This window comes from Budorcas taxicolor, chromosome 2 (assembly GCF_023091745.1).
Source record: "Budorcas taxicolor isolate Tak-1 chromosome 2, Takin1.1, whole genome shotgun sequence".
Lineage (NCBI taxonomy): Eukaryota > Metazoa > Chordata > Mammalia > Artiodactyla > Bovidae > Budorcas > Budorcas taxicolor.
This window is the reverse complement of record NC_068911.1, coordinates 62,566,667-62,586,476: the sequence shown is the minus strand read 5'-3', so window position 1 is coordinate 62,586,476 and position 19,810 is coordinate 62,566,667. Positions and strand designations below refer to the sequence as shown.

General features: G+C 36.2%; 1 protein-coding gene across 5 annotated transcripts in view; it reads right to left on the bottom strand.

The window, feature by feature from the left end:
* Positions 1-19,810, bottom strand: part of TTN (titin) — a 274,868-nt gene that overhangs the window by 113,600 nt on the left and 141,458 nt on the right. For 4 of the 5 annotated variants that reach the window (XM_052636391.1, XM_052636392.1, XM_052636393.1 and 1 more), the window contains 29 exons: positions 16,709-16,792; positions 16,384-16,467; positions 16,217-16,300; positions 15,924-16,007; positions 12,315-12,398; positions 12,120-12,203; positions 11,928-12,011; positions 11,733-11,816; positions 11,539-11,622; positions 11,372-11,455; positions 11,152-11,238; positions 10,938-11,021; positions 10,748-10,831; positions 10,538-10,615; positions 10,051-10,134; positions 9,492-9,635; positions 9,146-9,223; positions 8,874-8,951; positions 8,577-8,660; positions 7,522-7,605; positions 7,206-7,286; positions 6,645-6,722; positions 6,079-6,192; positions 4,540-4,608; positions 2,581-2,661; positions 1,609-1,683; positions 917-1,006; positions 416-478; positions 1-90 (listed from right to left, as the gene is read on the bottom strand). In XM_052636391.1, the coding sequence (XP_052492351.1) occupies positions 1-90; positions 416-478; positions 917-1,006; positions 1,609-1,683; positions 2,581-2,661; positions 4,540-4,608; positions 6,079-6,192; positions 6,645-6,722; positions 7,206-7,286; positions 7,522-7,605; positions 8,577-8,660; positions 8,874-8,951; positions 9,146-9,223; positions 9,492-9,635; positions 10,051-10,134; positions 10,538-10,615; positions 10,748-10,831; positions 10,938-11,021; positions 11,152-11,238; positions 11,372-11,455; positions 11,539-11,622; positions 11,733-11,816; positions 11,928-12,011; positions 12,120-12,203; positions 12,315-12,398; positions 15,924-16,007; positions 16,217-16,300; positions 16,384-16,467; positions 16,709-16,792 (2,466 nt within the window). The remainder of the gene's footprint in view (positions 91-415; positions 479-916; positions 1,007-1,608; positions 1,684-2,580; positions 2,662-4,539; positions 4,609-6,078; positions 6,193-6,644; positions 6,723-7,205; positions 7,287-7,521; positions 7,606-8,576; positions 8,661-8,873; positions 8,952-9,145; positions 9,224-9,491; positions 9,636-10,050; positions 10,135-10,537; positions 10,616-10,747; positions 10,832-10,937; positions 11,022-11,151; positions 11,239-11,371; positions 11,456-11,538; positions 11,623-11,732; positions 11,817-11,927; positions 12,012-12,119; positions 12,204-12,314; positions 12,399-15,923; positions 16,008-16,216; positions 16,301-16,383; positions 16,468-16,708; positions 16,793-19,810) is intronic. The other variant, XM_052636390.1, reaches the window with a different exon arrangement.

Here is a 19,810-nt window from a genome sequence, read left to right as displayed (position 1 = left end):
CTGCTTTCTTTCCAACTACTGGCACCGTCACTGGGGCAGCAATGGGAGCTGGTGGGGGCTCCACAGGAGGTGGTTTGATTATTTTCACTTCTGCAAAAAGATGTTCATTGCATTAGTGTATCCTTTGTCACTTCCTAAAGCCCATTTGCCTGTTTGCCTCCCCTGATGAATTTTAAAATCTAATAAACTGTTTTTCAAAGAACAATATATTCTAATTATAATAAAATCTATATACAATACTATATTTGAACATATGTGACATTCTATTAAAATAGAACAGTATAATCTAAGACATTGGGACGTTAGAAATCACCTGACGCATGCACACTTCCACTCCTCTTTTCTTATTAACTATACATTGTTTGTGTGAAACATGAAGGTATATGCTGTTGATATTGAGGATAAGCTTGCTTACCTGGTTCAGGCTTTGGTTTTGGTTCAGGGGCAGGGAGAGGTATTGCTGGCTTAATTTCAGGCACTAAAACAATTCATAGTAATAAGCAGGTTATCACAGTGTTTCTGAAGTTTTTCACAAAGTCAAACCAAAATTGGACAGGTTTAATGTATCTTGGAAGATACTAGAATTTATACACAAACAGTCACTAAGTCAAATACTTGATCCAAGTTTATTCTTACATTTAAACAAAGTACTTAGAAAATACAGCAAGTCAGTTTTATTGATTTTCTAATGTTATTATTCATCTCACTGCCCGTAATACAATTTTGTTAGTTTTTAAAACTTAGTAATGTATTTAACAAATGGATGGGCATGAGGCAACTGCACGTGAGAGTGAATTGTAAAGAAAATTAAGCTGGATGAGATGAGTAGAGGTCAGGTGTTCAAATCTTAATGCCAGTGTAATGATATTTTAATTGATGCATATTTGTATTTTTAGAGACAACTGGAAGTTTGTACCTTTTACTGGTTCTGGAATTTTCCTTTCCTTTTTGGTAACAGCTGGAGGAGCTTCAACCTCTTCCACAGCTTTTGGAGGTGGTTCTGGCACTTTAAGATAATAAGATAATTTTCTAGTGTTATTTTAGGATTTGAATCCTTAGAAATCAGCTAATCTGAAATAATTAGATCAAACTATTTTCTGAAGCTCTGTTGTTGACTTTAGAAAGAAAACCCTTATATTCTATCAATGAATTTCTGTTTTCTCTTCTTGACTCTGCTTCAATTTATTTTTCTTTCTCTTATTTCACTTACTTGCCTCCCAACCCCATTAGTGAGCTCTCTCTTTCTAAATCACTTCTGAAATAGCAAATATACTGTTTGAGAATAGATAAAAATCAGCCCACTAAAAGCCCCAAATTTTATGAAACATTTCTGACACCTTCCCAAGAAATTATTTTGCAGCCAACTTGATTATTGCAGAAATAATAATAACAATAATGATGATGAAGTGCATGAAAATGCATGAATGGATTTGAGAACTATTAATACTATAAAAATGTTTAAACAGAAAGCAGACAATGGAAAACATAGACAGATGAAATATGAAGCTACATTTATATTTAACTCCATTTATGTTCACAAGATAAACCTTTTGTTAAATCTCAATTTTGTTAAAAGATAATTTCACAAATTTTTACTGAGATTCCTACCTGTAGGTTTTTTAATTTTTTCTACTTTTTTAGGTTCTACTTTAGGTTCTTCTTCTTCAGGTCTCTTTCTTAGAACTTAAAAGACAAAAAGGTTTATATGTAAACCAAGACAAACAAATGAAGATGCTGAATAAGCTTAATGAATGCAAATAATGTACAAAGCAAGGAAAGTGAACAGCATGAGCTCAAGTGTACCGGGAAACTGGCTTTTACACTAAAAATGCTTTTAAGAAAAAGATCAAGTGTTGTTAAGGTAATTAAAATAGCACTCAGAGTCACTTTATATAGATAGGCTGTTCAGAGACAAATCCATGGCAGAAATATCCAAACACAAAATGAATAACCTGAAGAGCAAAAAATTCTAATAATTCAATGTTATAATTTAATGAGAAAAGAAGAATTTAAATAAGTACAAAGTTAACAGAAGTGGAGATGGCCAAAGAAATGTAGCCAAGAAATAAGTAATTCTATGTGGGAAAGTCAGAATTTGAGTCTTCATTCAAATATCTTGTTTCTAATTCTTTAATATTTTATTAGTAGAAAGAAATACTCAGGTTTTAGAAAGTGTTATTTATTAGTTGTGGTAATCCTGTGTCACACTTTAAAACTGAATTTAGAGTTTAGGCTTAAATCATTTGGTGTAATTTAGAGTATTTAATAGGCTTAGTGTATTTTACTACATAATTTGATTATGAAAATGGCAGCTGTAGTCATTCTGATTAGTTTAGAATATTATCAATTTAGTCATGTCTATTAATGTTGTAAATTTCAAGATACTCTGAATGCTCACAAAATTTCTGTCTTTTTAAAAAGATATGGAAGTGATTATATTTAATTTTCAATGCAACTAGAAATGAATTTTGATAAATTAGGAATCTAATTAACAGAAAACCAAGGAACAGAAATATTTTGTAAGCTTTCAAGTTCTTTTTTGTTATTTGAAGCTGATACAATGTTTGAAAAATACTATACCGCTTTTGAGAACAACTTCTTCCCTTGGTTGAGGTTTAGGTTCAGGAAGTAATTTGCGAACTTTCTTTTCACCTCCAGCCACTTAAAAAAATATGATTTTAAATTTTGAAGTAAATTCATATAAAAAGTAAATTTCAACAAGAAACTGTCTCTTTCAAAACTAGTTAACCATGATGCATAAGTAATGATTCTTGTTGCATATAAATATCACAGAATTTAAAAGCAAGAACACACTTCAAGTTGTTTCCTCTGCATAGATCTATATAACCTTGTGATGAAATTCAATCACATTAACTTCAGGCAAATATATTCATTCACCTTAAAAGGGTGTAGAAGATGTTATTCTATATTGACTTTATGAATTTTTCATTCAGTACAAGGTTCGTGACAGCATCTTTGCCCCAATATGCAATTGTAGATTGTTCAAACCTACACTGATATTCCCCTAACCATTAATTATAGTAGGCGTGAGTGACACTATTCAGATCTCCACTAACAAGAGAAGAAAGCCAAATAATATGGATTATGAACTTGATTTGGGGAAAGGAGAAATACTTAAACAATCTGAATTTTTAGATATTTCTATAAAACTTCACATTTGGTGTTTTAAATAAGACATTTGCAACTTATTAAATAACTTTCGTGTTATGTGATAAAGATAGACGTGCTTAACTCTTACTTGAAATTTTAAACATACAGAGCAAATATGTAAATATTTCATTTTAAATATTTTTTCTGTCAAGTATTTTAAGTAAAATTTCACAAATATTAAATATTTTATCCATGATAATTATTTTAGAGTTACCAATATTTGTAATGTAAACCATTTTCATTGATCAAGCTGGAGAGACGCCTATGCATTTAATTTCCATCAGTAATATAATTTACTTATCTAATGAATATAGTGAAAATGTATCTTTGTATCTGCTTTTCCATATTATTATTTCATTTCTAAGATCTTATGAATGAGACTCAGGTGTAGAACACACCATTGCAGTTATTTTTAAAGTCATTATATATTAATATGTCATTGCATGTTTGACATATTAATATGTCATTTAACGTTTGAGTGGCTTTGTAGAGGATTATTACATCCTCTGCATCCACAGCTAACATCCACAGCAACACTAATTTGTAATCTCTGTTTTATAAATGAGGAAATATATATTCAGATGGGTGATTTTTTCAAAATCCCAGAGTGAATCAGGAATAGATTCAACTTATGAGTCTGGATGTGTTAATTACTTAAATAGAACACTGTTCCCTACTATGCTCACTGGAAAAATTAACAATTTTATTTTCAATAGATGTTTTATAAACCTTTATTATTCATTTATATATCCCAAGCTTAGATAAGGAAAAATACTGTTTAAAGAGAAATATGTTTTGAAAAAATGACCTGCAGTGAGAAAGAAACTTCCCTACAACATGAGATCTGTATACCCAAAAGAATGTTTTGGAGTCCCTGAGAAGAGAGTGATAGGAAAGCCATAAGGAAATCCCTATGAATCATATTAATGGTATAGAAGGAGACAGGACTTATTTTTGGTGCTTATAACACTGGCTAAAATACTGTTGTTCAAGTGAAATCGCAAAGCTTTCTATTGCTAGCTCTCAGCATTTTAATCTAAGATGTGTCCTGATATTAATGTCAGCTAACCAGTAAAATTTGCTATTTTTTAGTTTAGGAAAATGCAAGAAGATATATGTAGATGAGACAAAGAAAACAACATCTATCCATGAATGCATGAAATTGATGAGAGACAATGAAAGCAACACTTATGAACCAGGACTATAAAAGCTACAAAAACACAAGAAATCAGTGAGACTACTCTGACTATTATTTTAAAAAAAAAGGAAAAAAGAAGAAGAGAAAGAAGAACTTTGTAGAAAGCAGGAAGAGCAAGGAGTTAGACAAAGGGATACTGAATATGAGCATTTTCTAGACTGTTGAAATACCTTTCAGAGGTGTAAGCTCCACTTTTTCTGGAACCACAGGTTTCTCAGGAACTTTCTTCTTCGAAACAGCTTTAAAGAAGATGATCTTACTTTTATTATTTGTTTATTGAGACTGATCTGAAGCAAATTATGAAATCCCTGCTTTATTGTCTATACCCAAAAGCATTAGTAACAGCCAAGAACAGCCACTGAAGAACATACAGGAAGCGTTCAAACCATGAAAACAGATTCAAGTTTTACTCCAAAGTGGAGTAGTAAGTTAAGGCCTAGCTGAGACGAAAGATAAGTTTTACTCTTTGCAGGGGTAAGAAATCTTCCTTTGCATATAGATTTTACAAGAAGAGAAACACATTTAAGTGTGTGTCTTCATAAAATGTCAATCAACAGATGGGTAATCTTTTAAGAAGTGTTCGCTTTTTCTATGTCCGATTTAAAATGCCAAAGACCCTCCCTACAGGCCAGGAGTGTTGTAGAGAGGCAAGAAACAAGCTTTCCTATGGAAAACTCTGATTTTGTGTACATGTGTAGGTAAGGGAAAAGTGCTCACCTAAGATTGTATCTAGATTATTTTAGATTGGGAAATCTCATGACACCACCAATAAGACAACATTTTGTTAAAATAGAAAGAATAATACAATTTTGCTAGTTTTCCAGCTTTTAAAGATGTTATTTTAAGAATTAAATAATATTGAAAAATTCAAAGTAAAAGTGAAAGTCACTCAGTCATGTCCGACACTTTGCGACCCCATGGACTATAGCCCATGGCGTTCTCTAGGTCAGAATACTGAAGTGGGTAGCCTTTCCCTTTTCCAGGGGATCTTCCCAACCCAGGGATAGAACCCAGGTCTCCCGCATTGCAGGCAGATTCTTTACCAGCTGAGCCACAAGGAAAGCCCAAGAAAACTGAATTCAAAGAAAAATCTAAATGCAAAGAGAATGAAAGAAAGTGTAACAAGGGGAACAACCACAGAACACAGTTGGGTTTTTATCGAGTTGTTAAAAAAAAAAGTGGGGAAGCAGTGATAAGTTGTTCATATACCTTCTTTTCATGGTATATGAACACATCAGCTATTGGATCCCGTAAATATAAAGCCTATAGTATATTTTAAAGCATATGTCATTCTTTAAGGACAAAGTTTTGGCGTTTGTATAAATTCCTTATTGCAATATTAAAAATATCCTGCTAAGTTTTCTTCTACATTTCACATGCACAAGATCCCAAAGACATGCACGGCAACCACACTTTGAAATCAGAAAACCCTTTCACCCCACTCTGCATTAGAAAGTTAGCTGGATAGCCCCTGCACCCACATGGTCAGGATGAAGCTAACCATGGCACACTTTCTGACACTTTGGGCAGCAAGCGTGGCCTCACAACACCCCCAGGGCAGCATAAAACACAAGTCTCTATGAAATTCCCCAGCATGATCATGTCCAGAAGAACACATTTTAAAAATACATTTCTTGCAAGCACCACTTCAGATGTTTGGATGGAAGTTTGGAGCAGGTTAATAAAACTTTGGAAGTATCATTTTATACCTTTAAGCTGGAATATTTTCTCCTTGACATCTTCTTTAGGTGGAGCAGGAGGAGGAGCTGGGGGCCTTGGTTTGAGTTTTGGTTTCTCAATAACCTTCTTTTCAGGTTCAGGTTCTTAAAAGAGTATTTCAGGAGTATTAGTATATGAATACAACGACTGGTATGTGGACTTACAGTATATTCAGCAGAAATATGAGGATATTTATGTAAGAAGTAAGAAGCATATTTAAGTAAGAAGTTTGCTTTTTTGGATACATAATATTGGTATCCAACATAAAACATAAAAACGTTCAACATAAAACATAAGAATGTCAACACTGTACATAGATAACAAGTCCAGCACAAGCACTAATGAAAATGACGAAGGAAGCATCCATATAAGCCACACCGATGCGAAATAAATAGTACAAACGACATGAATACAGATGAGATGCACATTTAAAACAGAATACCTTACATACAGGTGAAGAGAGACATACTGTACACATTAAACAATGTAAAACATATGCATATACATCAAGAGGAAGAAGATGGTGATGAAGATTTAAGTCCAATTAACCGAATACCTTGTACTGGTGTTTCTTCTGGCTGTGGTTCAGGTTCTTCGGGTTCTTCAGGCTTAACATACTTTTCAATTTCACGTTCTTTAGAGAATGTTGACAAAGGATAAGAGGTTGTAATGTAAAGTTCTTCACAAGACTCATACAAATTTCACATAGATGCAAAGATGACAGTCACAAAAACAAAAATGTACATATTCACTTACATAGAAAAAGGGGTTAATATTTCAATTTTCTTATATTCAAGCTTTCTACTGTTTGATGTATGTTGATGGCAAATGAAATGATTTTTAAAATCTGATGTTGGGTTATCATTGGAAGATCCAATGCAATGATTCCAGTTTTGCCTCAGTAAACTGTATCTTTTGGAATTTATAATTACAATCAAGAATAATCAAAGATTATACTTCAAAAGAAGTATAATGATTTGAAAAACGAAGAAGTCAAACATATGCTAAAATGCTTTTGCATGTAATTTCAAGAAGGAATGTTAGCCTATAAATACTTTTGTATTTCTAATAGGAGTTTTTAAGAGATTAAAAATTTTGTATTTATACATATATATACCTTCAACAGGGGGAGTCACTTTTCTACCAATGGTTATGGTTGCTCTTTCTTCATATATTATTTCCTCAGGCGACTCTTCAACTTAAAAAACACAGTGTTTTATTTTAGACTGAATTCAGAGTAGAATACTGCAACTGCTAAGTTTCAACGTATCAACTTAGTTACACACTATAACATATTCTTCAGAAGATTTCAAAATACCAATAACTTTACTACATAAGAGAGGCAACAGATACACACAAAAGATCCATCTACAACCAAAGCAAGATGATGAGATGACTATCGTCTTTCCAAGATTCAGAGTGCAGCCAGGTACCTTGTACAGGTGGAGCTTCTGGTTCTTCAGGGACAGGAACTGACACTTTCTGTTCTGTGATGATTTCCTTGGGAACTTCAGGCGCTTTAAAGATATTGATTTTGTTTACTATTAAAAATTTAGAAGATGTACAAGAGCAAAGAGCAGACAAAGAATACATGGGTACGGTACTTCATCTTATAAGACTCTGTGTGGAACATAGCTTTAGAGGCAAGGCACCCTTTTGGACATCCTAATTTAATAAATCAGTGCTTGCAGCCTTCTTCATTTATTTCTCATCCTCTATGTGCCTTTAAACATAGAGGTTTCCCACTGGTCTAACTTTGATGATTTTAAAAATTGAATCTACATTTTTTGAGCAATCACTCCTGCACTCTCAACTCTTATTTCCCTGGTAATGACTTACGGATCAACATCTCTGGCCCCAATCTCTTTCCTAAGTTCCAGATGAATATTCTCAAATTCCGTACTTGAAATGTAAAGGATATATTCACTGCCTTCTTTCCAATATTAGTTTGGGGGTTCAGTGAACCATTCTCATGGCCTAGCTCCAACTCATATAATCATTTTGGGCTCATCTATTTCCCTCATTACTTTGAGAATAGACACCCACTTAATCTCCACTTCTCTTAAATCCAATCCTTTCCATTTCTGTCACTTACTCAATTTTTGAAGACCTTAAAAATTGCAACAGCTTTTTTCTATTATTATCTTCTTCTAAGAATTTGACCTGCTGCCAGTTATCTGAAGCTTGACTCCTGTTAATTTATATACCACTGAAGCTTCCTATTGCCCACAGACTGAAGTACATGCCTTATATTAGCATTCAAAGAACTCCAAAATATGACTGGCATCATTACATCCAGCCTTATCTTTCAGGATAAGCTAGATTTCTCCTGTTTGTCTGTCTTATTTTCTCTTTGCCTTCATTCTTTCCCTCTGATTTTCTGTAAAACCTGTTCTTGCATAAACTTATACTTCATATTTTTGTTATAAGAACTACTATTAAGATGCTTAGCATTCAGAGAAATACATTCTTTCTTCATGGTAGATACCTTTTACTCGCTGGATTTCTGGTTTTTTGGTAACAGGCACAGGTTCTTTCTTTACTGGAACAAGTCTCTTGGGCAGCTCAGACACTTTGAAGATATTAGTTTTATTTTAGAAAGAGTATTTAAAGACATTGGAAAAAGTGTTAAGAATAAAGAACTTATAATTAAAGAGCAGCATTAAAATTAATGAAAGCAAAATAAGGACATTTTGTCCCTAACACTGAAGACAACTTATTGGATTCCACTTGAAGATATCAGAATACTTAAAAAAAATTATAATGTCAATGATGATGTTAATACCTTTAATTTCTGGTGTTTCTGGCTTCTTAATAGTTGGGACTTTCTTCACTGGGACAACTTTCTTTGGCATCGCAGGTACTTTAAAGATATTAGTAGCATTTAATAATATAAAATTGCAAGATGCAATATGTACACATTAATTTGACAAGTCTGCTCAGAACTGTAACATACAGACGACAGTTCATAATACAGCACAATATAAAACAAGGAAAGAGTGCCAAATTTCTGACAACACACAAAAAAGAAGTAAATATTTATTTTACTGAAAGTACCTTTAGGAGGTGGAGGCTCTGGTTTTTTGATGACAGGAACTTTCTTCTCTGGAACAATCTTCTTGGGCTCTTCAGGCACTTGAAAGACAGGGATTTCTTTTAGAGTCAAATGATTACAATGAAAAGATTAACGCTATGAATGAATAAAAAAAGATCACACTTGGCTATGCTGCATTGCGTCTGTAGGACAAAAGCTTTATGTGTGCAACTGACTCTCGTTGTTGCCAATAAGGTCAAATGTTAAAGAAGGAAATAGAAGACTGAGATGTTTGGCTTAAACAAGATAAATAATAGACATAAAACATTAAATGGTCTATTCTTCCATTCAGTGAATCTTGTCTTGTACCTGCTGGTGGTGGGGCTTCCGGTTCCACCTCTTCAACAACGGGAATGGGCTCTTCCTCTTCAACAACAGGAACGGGCTCCTCCTCTTCTACAACGGGAACGGGCTCTTCCTCTTCAGGAACAATTTCCACAGGTTCTTCATAAACTTTAAAGATATAGTTAATTTTAATTGAATGTGTGGAACAATATTCTAAAATGCACAAATGTGAAACACAATAAATAGTCTTGACTTCTTCCCTTGTTTCTATTAATATCATCACTTTTATTAAGATGAAATCCATCTTGTTTGACCGATTTCTGTTTCTATTGCTTTGAATGTTTGAAAAACCCCTTTGGTGTTTAATGTCATATAAACTTTGTGTTACACAGCTTATGATGGCCAGTGTAGTTGCTGACTATGGACCTCAAATAGATTTAAGATTGGAGCTAATTAAGAACAGTGAAGTAAGACAAATAATTTAAGGGCAGAAAATGACCAAGAGATACTGAATTAGAAGAGGAACAAGGCTTACATTAAAAACAGTCAAAAGTGGTAAGCTCATAAACAGCATTACGTGTACCTTCTGGAGGAGGAGACTCTACTTTCTCAGGAATAGGGATGGCTGGTTTCTCCTCCAAGACAGGTTTCTTTGGTACCTCTGGCACTTAAAAGAAAGAGTTAGTTTTACTTCTGGGTAGTTGAGAAGTACATGAAATTTATACCATATCTAGTTCAAATAACCCAGGGACAGATCCATGAATAAAATTCACAATGAGGCCAGTGATCTGTTCTTGGATCCACATGGTAGGAAGAAAACGAAGCCTAGTAACATTAACAAAACCATGTTAGAAAACTCTTCCAATACTTACAACAGACGTACCAGTCTTTTTTTTTTTTTTTTAATTTTCAATCAATGATGCTATTTAAAAACATTTAAAACCCTAAACATCCAGTATAGTAGGTTTGTAGTTGTTAATGTAAGATGTTTGACAAACAAAAGGCTTTCCTATTGGAAGTGACTTTCGAAACCAAGAGTGAGTGCTTATCTACTGGTTAGTGACATGTACCTTTAGCTGGTGGGACTTCGGGCTTTTTGGGAACAGCTACTTTCTTTTCTGGAACGACTTCTTTTGGAACTTCAGGCACTTTAAAGATATTAGTATTTTAACATTATGAAGAATCACTTGTTAACCTTTACCACATTTACACAGTACAAAATGCTTTTCAAGAGCTAAAGGTTGTATCCACCTCTTCAGACAGTAGACAGTTACAAGTACCTTTAGCCGGCGGGACTTCTGGTTTCTTAGGAACCACTGGAGGCACTTTCTTTTCAGGAACAACTTCCTTGGGCACCTCAGGCACTTAAAAAGATATTAGTATTTAGCTCATCATTTCCATGACATACGGAAATCATAGCATTTTAGAGACAGACACTTTTCTGTAGGAAGCAGTGGCAGTGGGAAATACCTTTCACTGGTGGTGGTTCAGGTTTCTTGGCAACGACAGCAGGTGGTTTCTTTTCTGGGACAGGTTTCTTAGGTGGGACGGTCACTAAAGATATTACGATTTATGTTTTAGAATCAGTGAAGAAGAGTGAGAAACGAGAAAAGTCATAACGCCTAGAATCTGGGGGACAAGAAGGGCCAGGATTGGCTAAGGCTGCACAGCAGCTGGCCAGTACCTTTTGGAGGAGGAGCAGGAGCAGGTTCTGGCTCTTCGACTTCAACTGGAGGCTCCTCTGGGGCTATTTCCTCAGGCTCCTCATGCACTTTAAAGACACAAGCTTGTTTGAATGCTAGAACTGACTTAAATATACAAAACATTCTGTAAAATCATTTTTACAACACTCAGAAGAGAGTTTTTCTTTTCAAAAATACTAGTTTGGAGAGTTTCATCATTACCTGCAGGGGGAGGACTTTCCGGTTTGGGAGGAATAGCTTCAGGCACCTTCTTTTCTGGCACAGCTGCCTTTGGCACCTCGGGTACTTTAAAGAGATTAGTATTTTCAGCATTAGACTGAGTGAAGACAAACAGACATTGTCAAACACAGCAACATGTAGGCAGCTACCTTTGGCTGGTGGGACTTCTGGCTTTTTAGGAGGTGTCACGGGCACTTTCTTCTCAGGGACAACTTCCTTGGGAGCCTCAGGCACTTGAAAGATATTAGTAAAATTACATTTAGGAGTTATGAGATCATTGGAACAAATTATTTTCAAGAGCAGAGGAGTTATGTCTTTTAAGCCTAAGATCAGTGACAAATACCTTTAGCAGGTGGGACTTCTGGCTTTTTAGGAGGTGTTACAGGCACTTTCTTCTCAGGGACGACTTCCTTGGGAGCCTCTGGCACTTAAAAGATATTAGTAAAATTACATTTAGAAGTTGTGGGAGCACTAGAGCAAAATGTTTTTGAGAGCAGGAGAGTTTTATCTCCTTAAATCTAAGGTGAGTAACAGCTACCTGTAACAGGTGGGACTTCTGGCTTTTTAGGAGGCGTCACAGGTACTTTCTTTTCAGGGACAACTTCTTTTGGCACCTCAGGCACTTAAAAGATATTAGTAAATTACATTTAGTAGTATGAGACCAATGGAGCAAATATTTTCAAGAACAGAAGAGTTATGTGCTTTAAAGCCTAAGTTTCATGACAAATACCTTTAGCAGGTGGGACTTCTGGCTTTTTAGGAGGCATCACAGGTACTTTCTTTTCAGGGACAACTTCTTTTGGAGTCTCAGGCACTTAAAAGATATTAGTAAATTTATGTTTAGTAGTTACGTGACCACTAGAGCAAAATATTTTCAAGGGCAGAAGAGTTTTATCTTCTTAAATCGAAGGTGAATGACAGGTACCTGTAATAGGTGGGGCCTCTGGCTTTTTAGCAGGTGCCATTGGTGCTTTCTTTTCAGGGACAATTTCTTGAGGAACTTCAGGCACTTAAAAGAAAGTAGTTTTATGCTTAGGTTAAAGAGGTCAATGAATTAAAAGTACTTCCAAGAGCAGAGGAGGTGTTTCTTCTACAGAAAAAGTACTGGGGTGAAAAATACCTGAAACTGGTGGGACTTCGAGTTTTTTGGGTGGTGCTTTGGGAACTTTCTTTTCTGGAACAACGTCTTGGGGAACTTCAGGCACTTGAAAGATATTAGTATTTTATGGTTAGGTTAATGAAGAGCAAAGGACTTGAATCATTCTCAAGAACTGAAGAGACATTTTTTCTGCAGAATGAGGTCAGAACCAACATGTACCTGTGACAGGTGGAACTTCTGGTGTTTTGGCTGGTGCCTTGGGGACTTTCTTTTCTGGAACAACTTCTTGGGGAACTTCAGGCACTTGAAAGATATTAGTAGTTTTATGGTTAGGTTAATGAATAGCAGTGGACTAAAATCATCCTCAAAAACTGAAGACACATTTCTTCTGAAGAATGAGGTTAGAGCTAAATTGTACCTGTGACAGCTGGGGCTTCTGGTGTTTTGGGTGGTGCCTTGGGAATTTTCTTTTCTGGAACAACGTCTTGTGGAACTTCAGGCACTTGAAAGATATTAGTATTTTATGGTTAGGTTAATGAAGAGCAAAGACTTGAATCATTCTCAAGAATTGAAGAGACATTTCTTCTGCAGAATGAGGTCAGAACCAACATGTACCTGTGACAGGTGGAACTTCTGGTGTTTTGGCTGGTGCCTTGGGGACTTTCTTTTCTGGAACAACTTCTTGGGGAACTTCAGGCACTTGAAAGATATTCGTAGTTTTATGGTTAGGTTAATGAATAGCAATGGACTAAAATCATCCTCAAAAATTGAAGAGACATTTCTTCTGCAGAATGTTGTGGGTCAACATGTACCTGAGACAGGTGGGACTTCCGGTTTTTTGGATGGTACCTTGGGAACTTTCTTTTCTGGGACAACTTCGGTAACTTCAGGCAATTGAAAGATATTAGCAGTTTTATGATTAGGTTAATGAATAGCACTGGGCTTAAATCATACTCAAATCCTGAAGAGACATTTCTTCTGAAGAATGAGATCAGAGCCAACATGTACCTGTGAGAGGTGGGACTTCTGGTGTTTTGGGTGGCACCTTGAGAACTTTCTTTTCTGGGACAACTTCTTGGGGAGCTTCAGGCACTTGAAAGATATTAGTATTTTATGGTTAGGTTAATGAAGAGCAAAGGACTTGAATCATTCTCAAGATCTGAAGAGACATTTCTGCAGAATGAGGTCAGAACCAACATGTAGCTGTGACAGGTGGAACTTCTGGTTTTTTGGCTGGTCCCTTGGGGACTTTCTTTACTGGGACAACTTCTTGGGGAACTTCAGGCACTTGAAAGATATTAGTAATTTTATGATTAGGTTAATGAATAGCACTGGGCTTAAATCATACTCAAATCCTGAAGAGACATTTCTTCTGAAGAATGAGATCAGAGCCAACATGTACCTGTGAGAGGTGGGACTTCTGGTGTTTTGGGTGGCACCTTGAGAACTTTCTTTTCTGGGACAACTTCTTGGGGAGCTTCAGGCACTTGAAAGATATTAGTAGTTTTATGGTTAGGTTAATGAAGAGCAATGGACTAAAATCATCCTCAAAAACTGAAGACACATTTCTTCTGAAGAATGAGGTCAGAGCTAAAAGCTAAATTGTACCTGTGATAGGTGGGGCTTCCGGTGTTTTGGGTGGTACCTTGGGGACTTTCTTTTCTGGGACAACGTCTTGGGGAACTTCACGCACTTGAAAGATATTAGTAGTTTTACAGTTAGGTTAATGAATAGCAATGGACTAAAATCGTCCTTAAAAATTGAAAAGACATTTCTTCTGCAGAATGTTGTGGGTCAACATGTACCTGAGACAGGTGGGACTTCCGGTTTTTTGGATGGTACCTTGGGAACTTTCTTTTCTGGGACAACTTCGGTAACTTCAGGCACTTGAAAGATATTAGTAGTTTTATGATTAGGTTAATGAATAGCACTGGGCTTAAATCATACTCAAATCCTGAAGAGACATTTCTTCTGAAGAATGAGATCAGAGCCAACATGTACCTGTGAGAGGTGGGACTTCTGGTGTTTTGGGTGGCACCTTGAGAACTTTCTTTTCTGGGACAACTTCTTGGGGAGCTTCAGGCACTTGAAAGATATTAGTAGTTTTATGGTTAGGTTAATGAAGAGCAATGGACTAAAATCATCCTCAAAAACTGAAGACACATTTCTTCTGAAGAATGAGGTCAGAGCTAAAAGCCAAATTGTACCTGTGATAGGTGGGGCTTCCGGTGTTTTGGGTGGTACCTTGGGGACTTTCTTTTCTGGGACAACGTCTTGGGGAACTTCAGACACTTGAAAGATATTAGTAATTTTATGGTTAGGTTAATGAAGAGCAATGGACTAAAATCATCCTCAAAAACTGAAGACACATTTCTTCTTCAGAATGTTGTCTGGGTCAACATGTACCTGTGACAGGTGGGACTTCCGGTTTTTTGGATGGTGCCTTGGGAACTTTCTTTTCTGGAACAACTTCTTGGGGAACTTCAGGCACTTGAAAGATATTAGTAGTTTTATGGTTAGGTTAATGAAGAGCAATGGACTAAAATCATCCTCAAAAATTGAAGAAACATTTCTTCTTCAGAATGATATCTGGGTCATCATGTACCTGTGATAGGTGGGACTTCCGGTTTTTTGGATGGTGCCTTGGGAACTTTCTCTTCTGGGACAACTTCCTTGGTAACCTCGGGCACTTGAAAGATATTAGTAGTTTTATGATTAGGTCAATGAATAGCAATGGGCTTAAATCATACTCAAAACCTGAAGAGATATTTTTTCTGAAGAATGAGATCAGAGCCAACATGTACCTGTGACAGATGGGGCTCCTGGTTTTTTAGGTGATGCCTTGGAAACTTTCTTTTCTGAGACAATTTCTTGGGGAACCTCAGGCACTTGAAAGATATTAGTAGTTTTACAGTTAGGTTAATGATGAGCAATGGGCTTAAGTCATTCTCAAAATCTGAAGAGCCATTTCTTCTGAAGAATGAGGTCAGAGCTAACATGTACCTGTGACAGGTGGGGGTTCCGGTGTTTTGGGTGGTGCCTTGGGAACTTTCTTTTCTGGGACAACTTCTTGGGGCACCTCAGGCACTTGAAAGATATTAGTAGTTGAAGAATTTGGGAAATTTGAAGGCATATGTTACAATGATTATGAAGAGACAAGACAATATACACTCTTAACATGGCAGCGGGAATAAATAGCTTTAGCAGGTAGGACTTCTGGTTTTTTGGGCACAGCCACTTTCTTTTCAGGCACAACTTCTTTAGGACCTTGAGGAACTTTGAAGATATTAGTATCTACTAGTTAGAAACTATGAAATGGGAATATTGACAACACACTTGCCCAAGCAAATACCATTTATAAAACTGATGGACACTTCTAAACACCCTTTCCCCAGCCCCCAAAACAGGTGACCAACAACATGGAAAGATAAATACCTTTAGCTGGTGGAGCTTCTGGCTTTTTAGGAGGAGCCACAGGGACTTTCTTTTCAGGGATGACTTCCGGCGGCACCTCAGGCACTTAAAAAATATTTGTAATTTGTGTTTAGAAAGGTGGAAATAATGAATGACTATATCATGCAATTATACACCAAGATATTTTGCATAACTGCCAAACCCCTTTTTTCTTTAGAATTTTATTACCTTTATGTAGTGGGATATATACACATAATTTCTTCTAGCTAAAAGAGCAGTTATTTCCTTCCCGGTATGTATAGTATTGCCATTACCTGCAGGGGGAGGACTTTCCGGTTTGGGAGGAATAGCTTCAGGCACCTTCTTTTCTGGCACAGCTGCCTTTGGCACCTCGGGTACTTTAAAGAGATTAGTATTTTCAGCATTAGACTGAGTGAAGACAAACAGACATTGTCAAACACAGCAACATGTAGGCAGCTACCTTTGGCTGGTGGGACTTCTGGCTTTTTAGGAGGTGTCACAGGCACTTTCTTCTCGGGAACAACTTCCTTGGGAGCCTCAGGCACTTGAAAGATATTAGTAAAATTACATTTAGGAGTTATGACAGCAGTGGAACAAATTATTTTCAAGAACAGAAGAGTTACAAGTACTTGTAACTGGTACTTTCTTTGCAGGGACAACTTCCTTGGGAGCTTCAGGCACTTAAATGATATTAGTAAAATTATATTTAGGAGCTATGCGGTTCACTGGAACAGATATTTTCCAGAGCAGAAGCATTATGTCTTTTTAAGATCAGTGACAAATACCTTTAGCAGGTGGGACTTCTGGCTTTTTAGGAGGTGTCACCGGTGGCTTCTTTTCAGGGACAACTTCCTTTGGAGCCTCAGGCACTTAAAAGAGATTAGTAAATTTATATTTAGGAGTTATAGGACCACTAGAACAAAATATTTTCAAGAGCAGATGAGTTTTATCTTCTTAAACCTAAGATCCAGGACAAGTACCTGTAACTGGTGGAGCTTCTGGCTTTTTAGGAGGTGCCACAGGCACTTTCTTTTCAGGGAAAACCTCTTTGGGAGCCTCAGGCACTTTGAAGATATTAGTAAATTTACATTTGAGTCACAAGGATCAACACAGACAAGAATCACGTTTACACATCAACGTACTTTAGAGGCTAGCAAGGCAGTTCTTTCCACAGCCCTCCCTATTCCCTCCTGAGGGGGTGTTAGGCTGTACCTTTGACAGATAAGACTTCAGGCTTTTGGAGAGGATGGACTTTTTCCCAGACAACTTCTATGGGCACCTCAGGCACTTCAAAGATATTAATATTTTCACATTTAGGAGTCACAAGAATCAATGCAAACAGGAAACACATTTATATAGGACATACATTTCCTATATAAACACATTTATATAGGAAACACATTTATATAGAAGATGTTTGGGACATTTTCCCCAAACATCTAAGCTTCCGGCAACATATACCTTCATCAGCAAGGACTGCAGCCTTTTCATGACGAACCACATATGTTTTCTTTTCAGGGACAATTTCTTGGAGAGTCTTGGGCACTTTAAGAAATCAGTATTTTAACATTTAGTGTTTCAAAGGTCAATAAGAACAGCAAAATATTTTCAAGACTACAAGTGCTATTTCTTCTTGAATTTCAGAGTGTGGAAACTTGTACCTTTAACTGACGGAGGCTCTCTTTTTTTGGAAGGCACTCTTTTTGCAGGAACACCTTCTTGAGCAGCTTCAGGCACTTTAAAGATATTAGTATTTCACATTTAGGAGTTAAAATGACTAATGAAAACAGTAATCACACTAAGTTAGCAAATGTAGTTTTCTAGACATCTCTTCTCTGCCTATTCTCCCCTTGCCCCACCAAGCATCTGAGTTGAATGGGATTAGTATTAATAGCATCCTTGAGAAGATGGGCTCACCCTTCTCTAGCAACTAGTCGAGGTGCTACGACACTAGAACCTCCTTATGAAATATTTGTTCAGTGAATATTTTTAATAAAAGCATTTCCTGTTTTGATAGGAATGGTCACACACATTTTCTTCTGAGAGGGAACTTCTTGTGGAGCTTCGAGTGCTTTAAAGATGGTGTGTTTACACGTAGGAGTTAGGAAGAACATTAGAAAAACAGTTTTAAGAGCTGAGGGTGGACAATCTCTTCAGTATCTATTCAGAGGTGATGTGTACCTTTCATAGGTGGACATTCTGGTTCTTTAGGAACATTCTTAGATACTTTCATTTCAGGAGCAACTTCTTTCACAGCTTCAGCTACTTTGAAGATATTAGTATTATACTTAGAGGTTAAGGGATCAGTGGGGACATTAATGACATTAACCAAAGTGACTTTATGACTCCAAGGGTGCCTCCTTCAAGAACTGGATGAGGTATAAAGTCCTGAAGAAAGGAGTGAAATCTCTTCCTTGTTATTTCCCATCTCCCTACCACCACACACATGGTGGGCATATGTTAAAGAAATGAAGGAAGGATGATAGAATAAATGATACCTTTAGGGGACGGTGTTTCAATTTCAGGAGGACCAGCCATGAGTATTTCTTTTATAGGGACAACTTCTTCAGGAGATGCAGGCACTTTAAAGATATTAATGCATTGTACTTCAGAGTGATAAAGAGCAGTGAAGACTTTTACTCATAACCCACCTACAGGAATGTTACAGACTGGGTGACCTACTTGCTCCCTGAACCTGATTCTTTGGTAACAGTATGAATGTTTGATTATCAGGAGCTGTTTTCTTAGTCACCTTAGACACTATCAATGCTAGTAATTTTATTTCTTTGAATGGTAGGCGTATAGAAAATTAGATAATAAAAATTTACCTTTAGGTGAAAAAACTCTGAATTTTGAATAATTAACAATGTACCTTTTGCTATTAGTTTGGGGAAAATAAAAAAGCTCCTTTCTTATCTGAACTGGCTTTATGTTGTACCCTCACATTAGGTACTTTAAAAGGGTAATTGTTTTTAGGAGAACAATTAAAAATTTTAGACTGAAAAAATAGTGTCAAAGTGCTCAGATATTCTTCAAATTATAGAATATCGTGGGCATTTTGAAGAATTTGTCATTTTGGATGTTTTAAAACATTTTCACATTTTAATTAATCTGAAAATGTTCCAAATGGGAAAACTTAAGACTCTTTAGAAATAATAGACAAGGAGAGGAGCAAATAAATTATTCAGGGCAGAATTCTAACTTTAACTGGTTTTGGTTTGAACTGCCCTGGTTTCAGAGAGGATGTTACACACCGAACAGTTCCACAGTGAATTTAATATTTTATTTTCTTTAGGTCATGGTTTTCTGAAAGTACTTCTGTTATTTAAATCCTAGAGGATATCAATTATTTCAAATTCATGTGCTTGTTTTTGGTGGTAAATTTAATAGAAAAGCAATTCCAATAGGTAGTTGTATCATATCCTGGAATTTCAATCCCACGGAGCATTTGAATTACTGACTCACAGTTACAGCCAAGAACCTCTGTCATTTGACAACACTGATTTTCACTTTAAAGAGGGGTGGGGTTAGACTGTTCAGTCCAGCTTCAGGGATATAAATGTTACAGGTGGTCTCTCATATAGATTTTTTTTCTAGTACTCTGAATTTTACTTTTTAAGGCAACAGCAAAAGCTATTTTCTAGTGAAGAGACTACCTGGGTCACATCTGCATATCATATGGATATATATTTTTCTTAGAGGCCTCATAGATAAAATTTATAGCCCAAGCATCTCCCTGCGTATAAAGGTATGGACTTTTCCCGCTTATGACTCAGGGGCACATGTATAATACCCAGTCAAGCCGCTACTTTGGGGGACCCACTTTGAAGTGGCCTCCCTGGTAGCAACTAGAGCTTTTAAGATATTAGTACTTTCACACGTGTTAA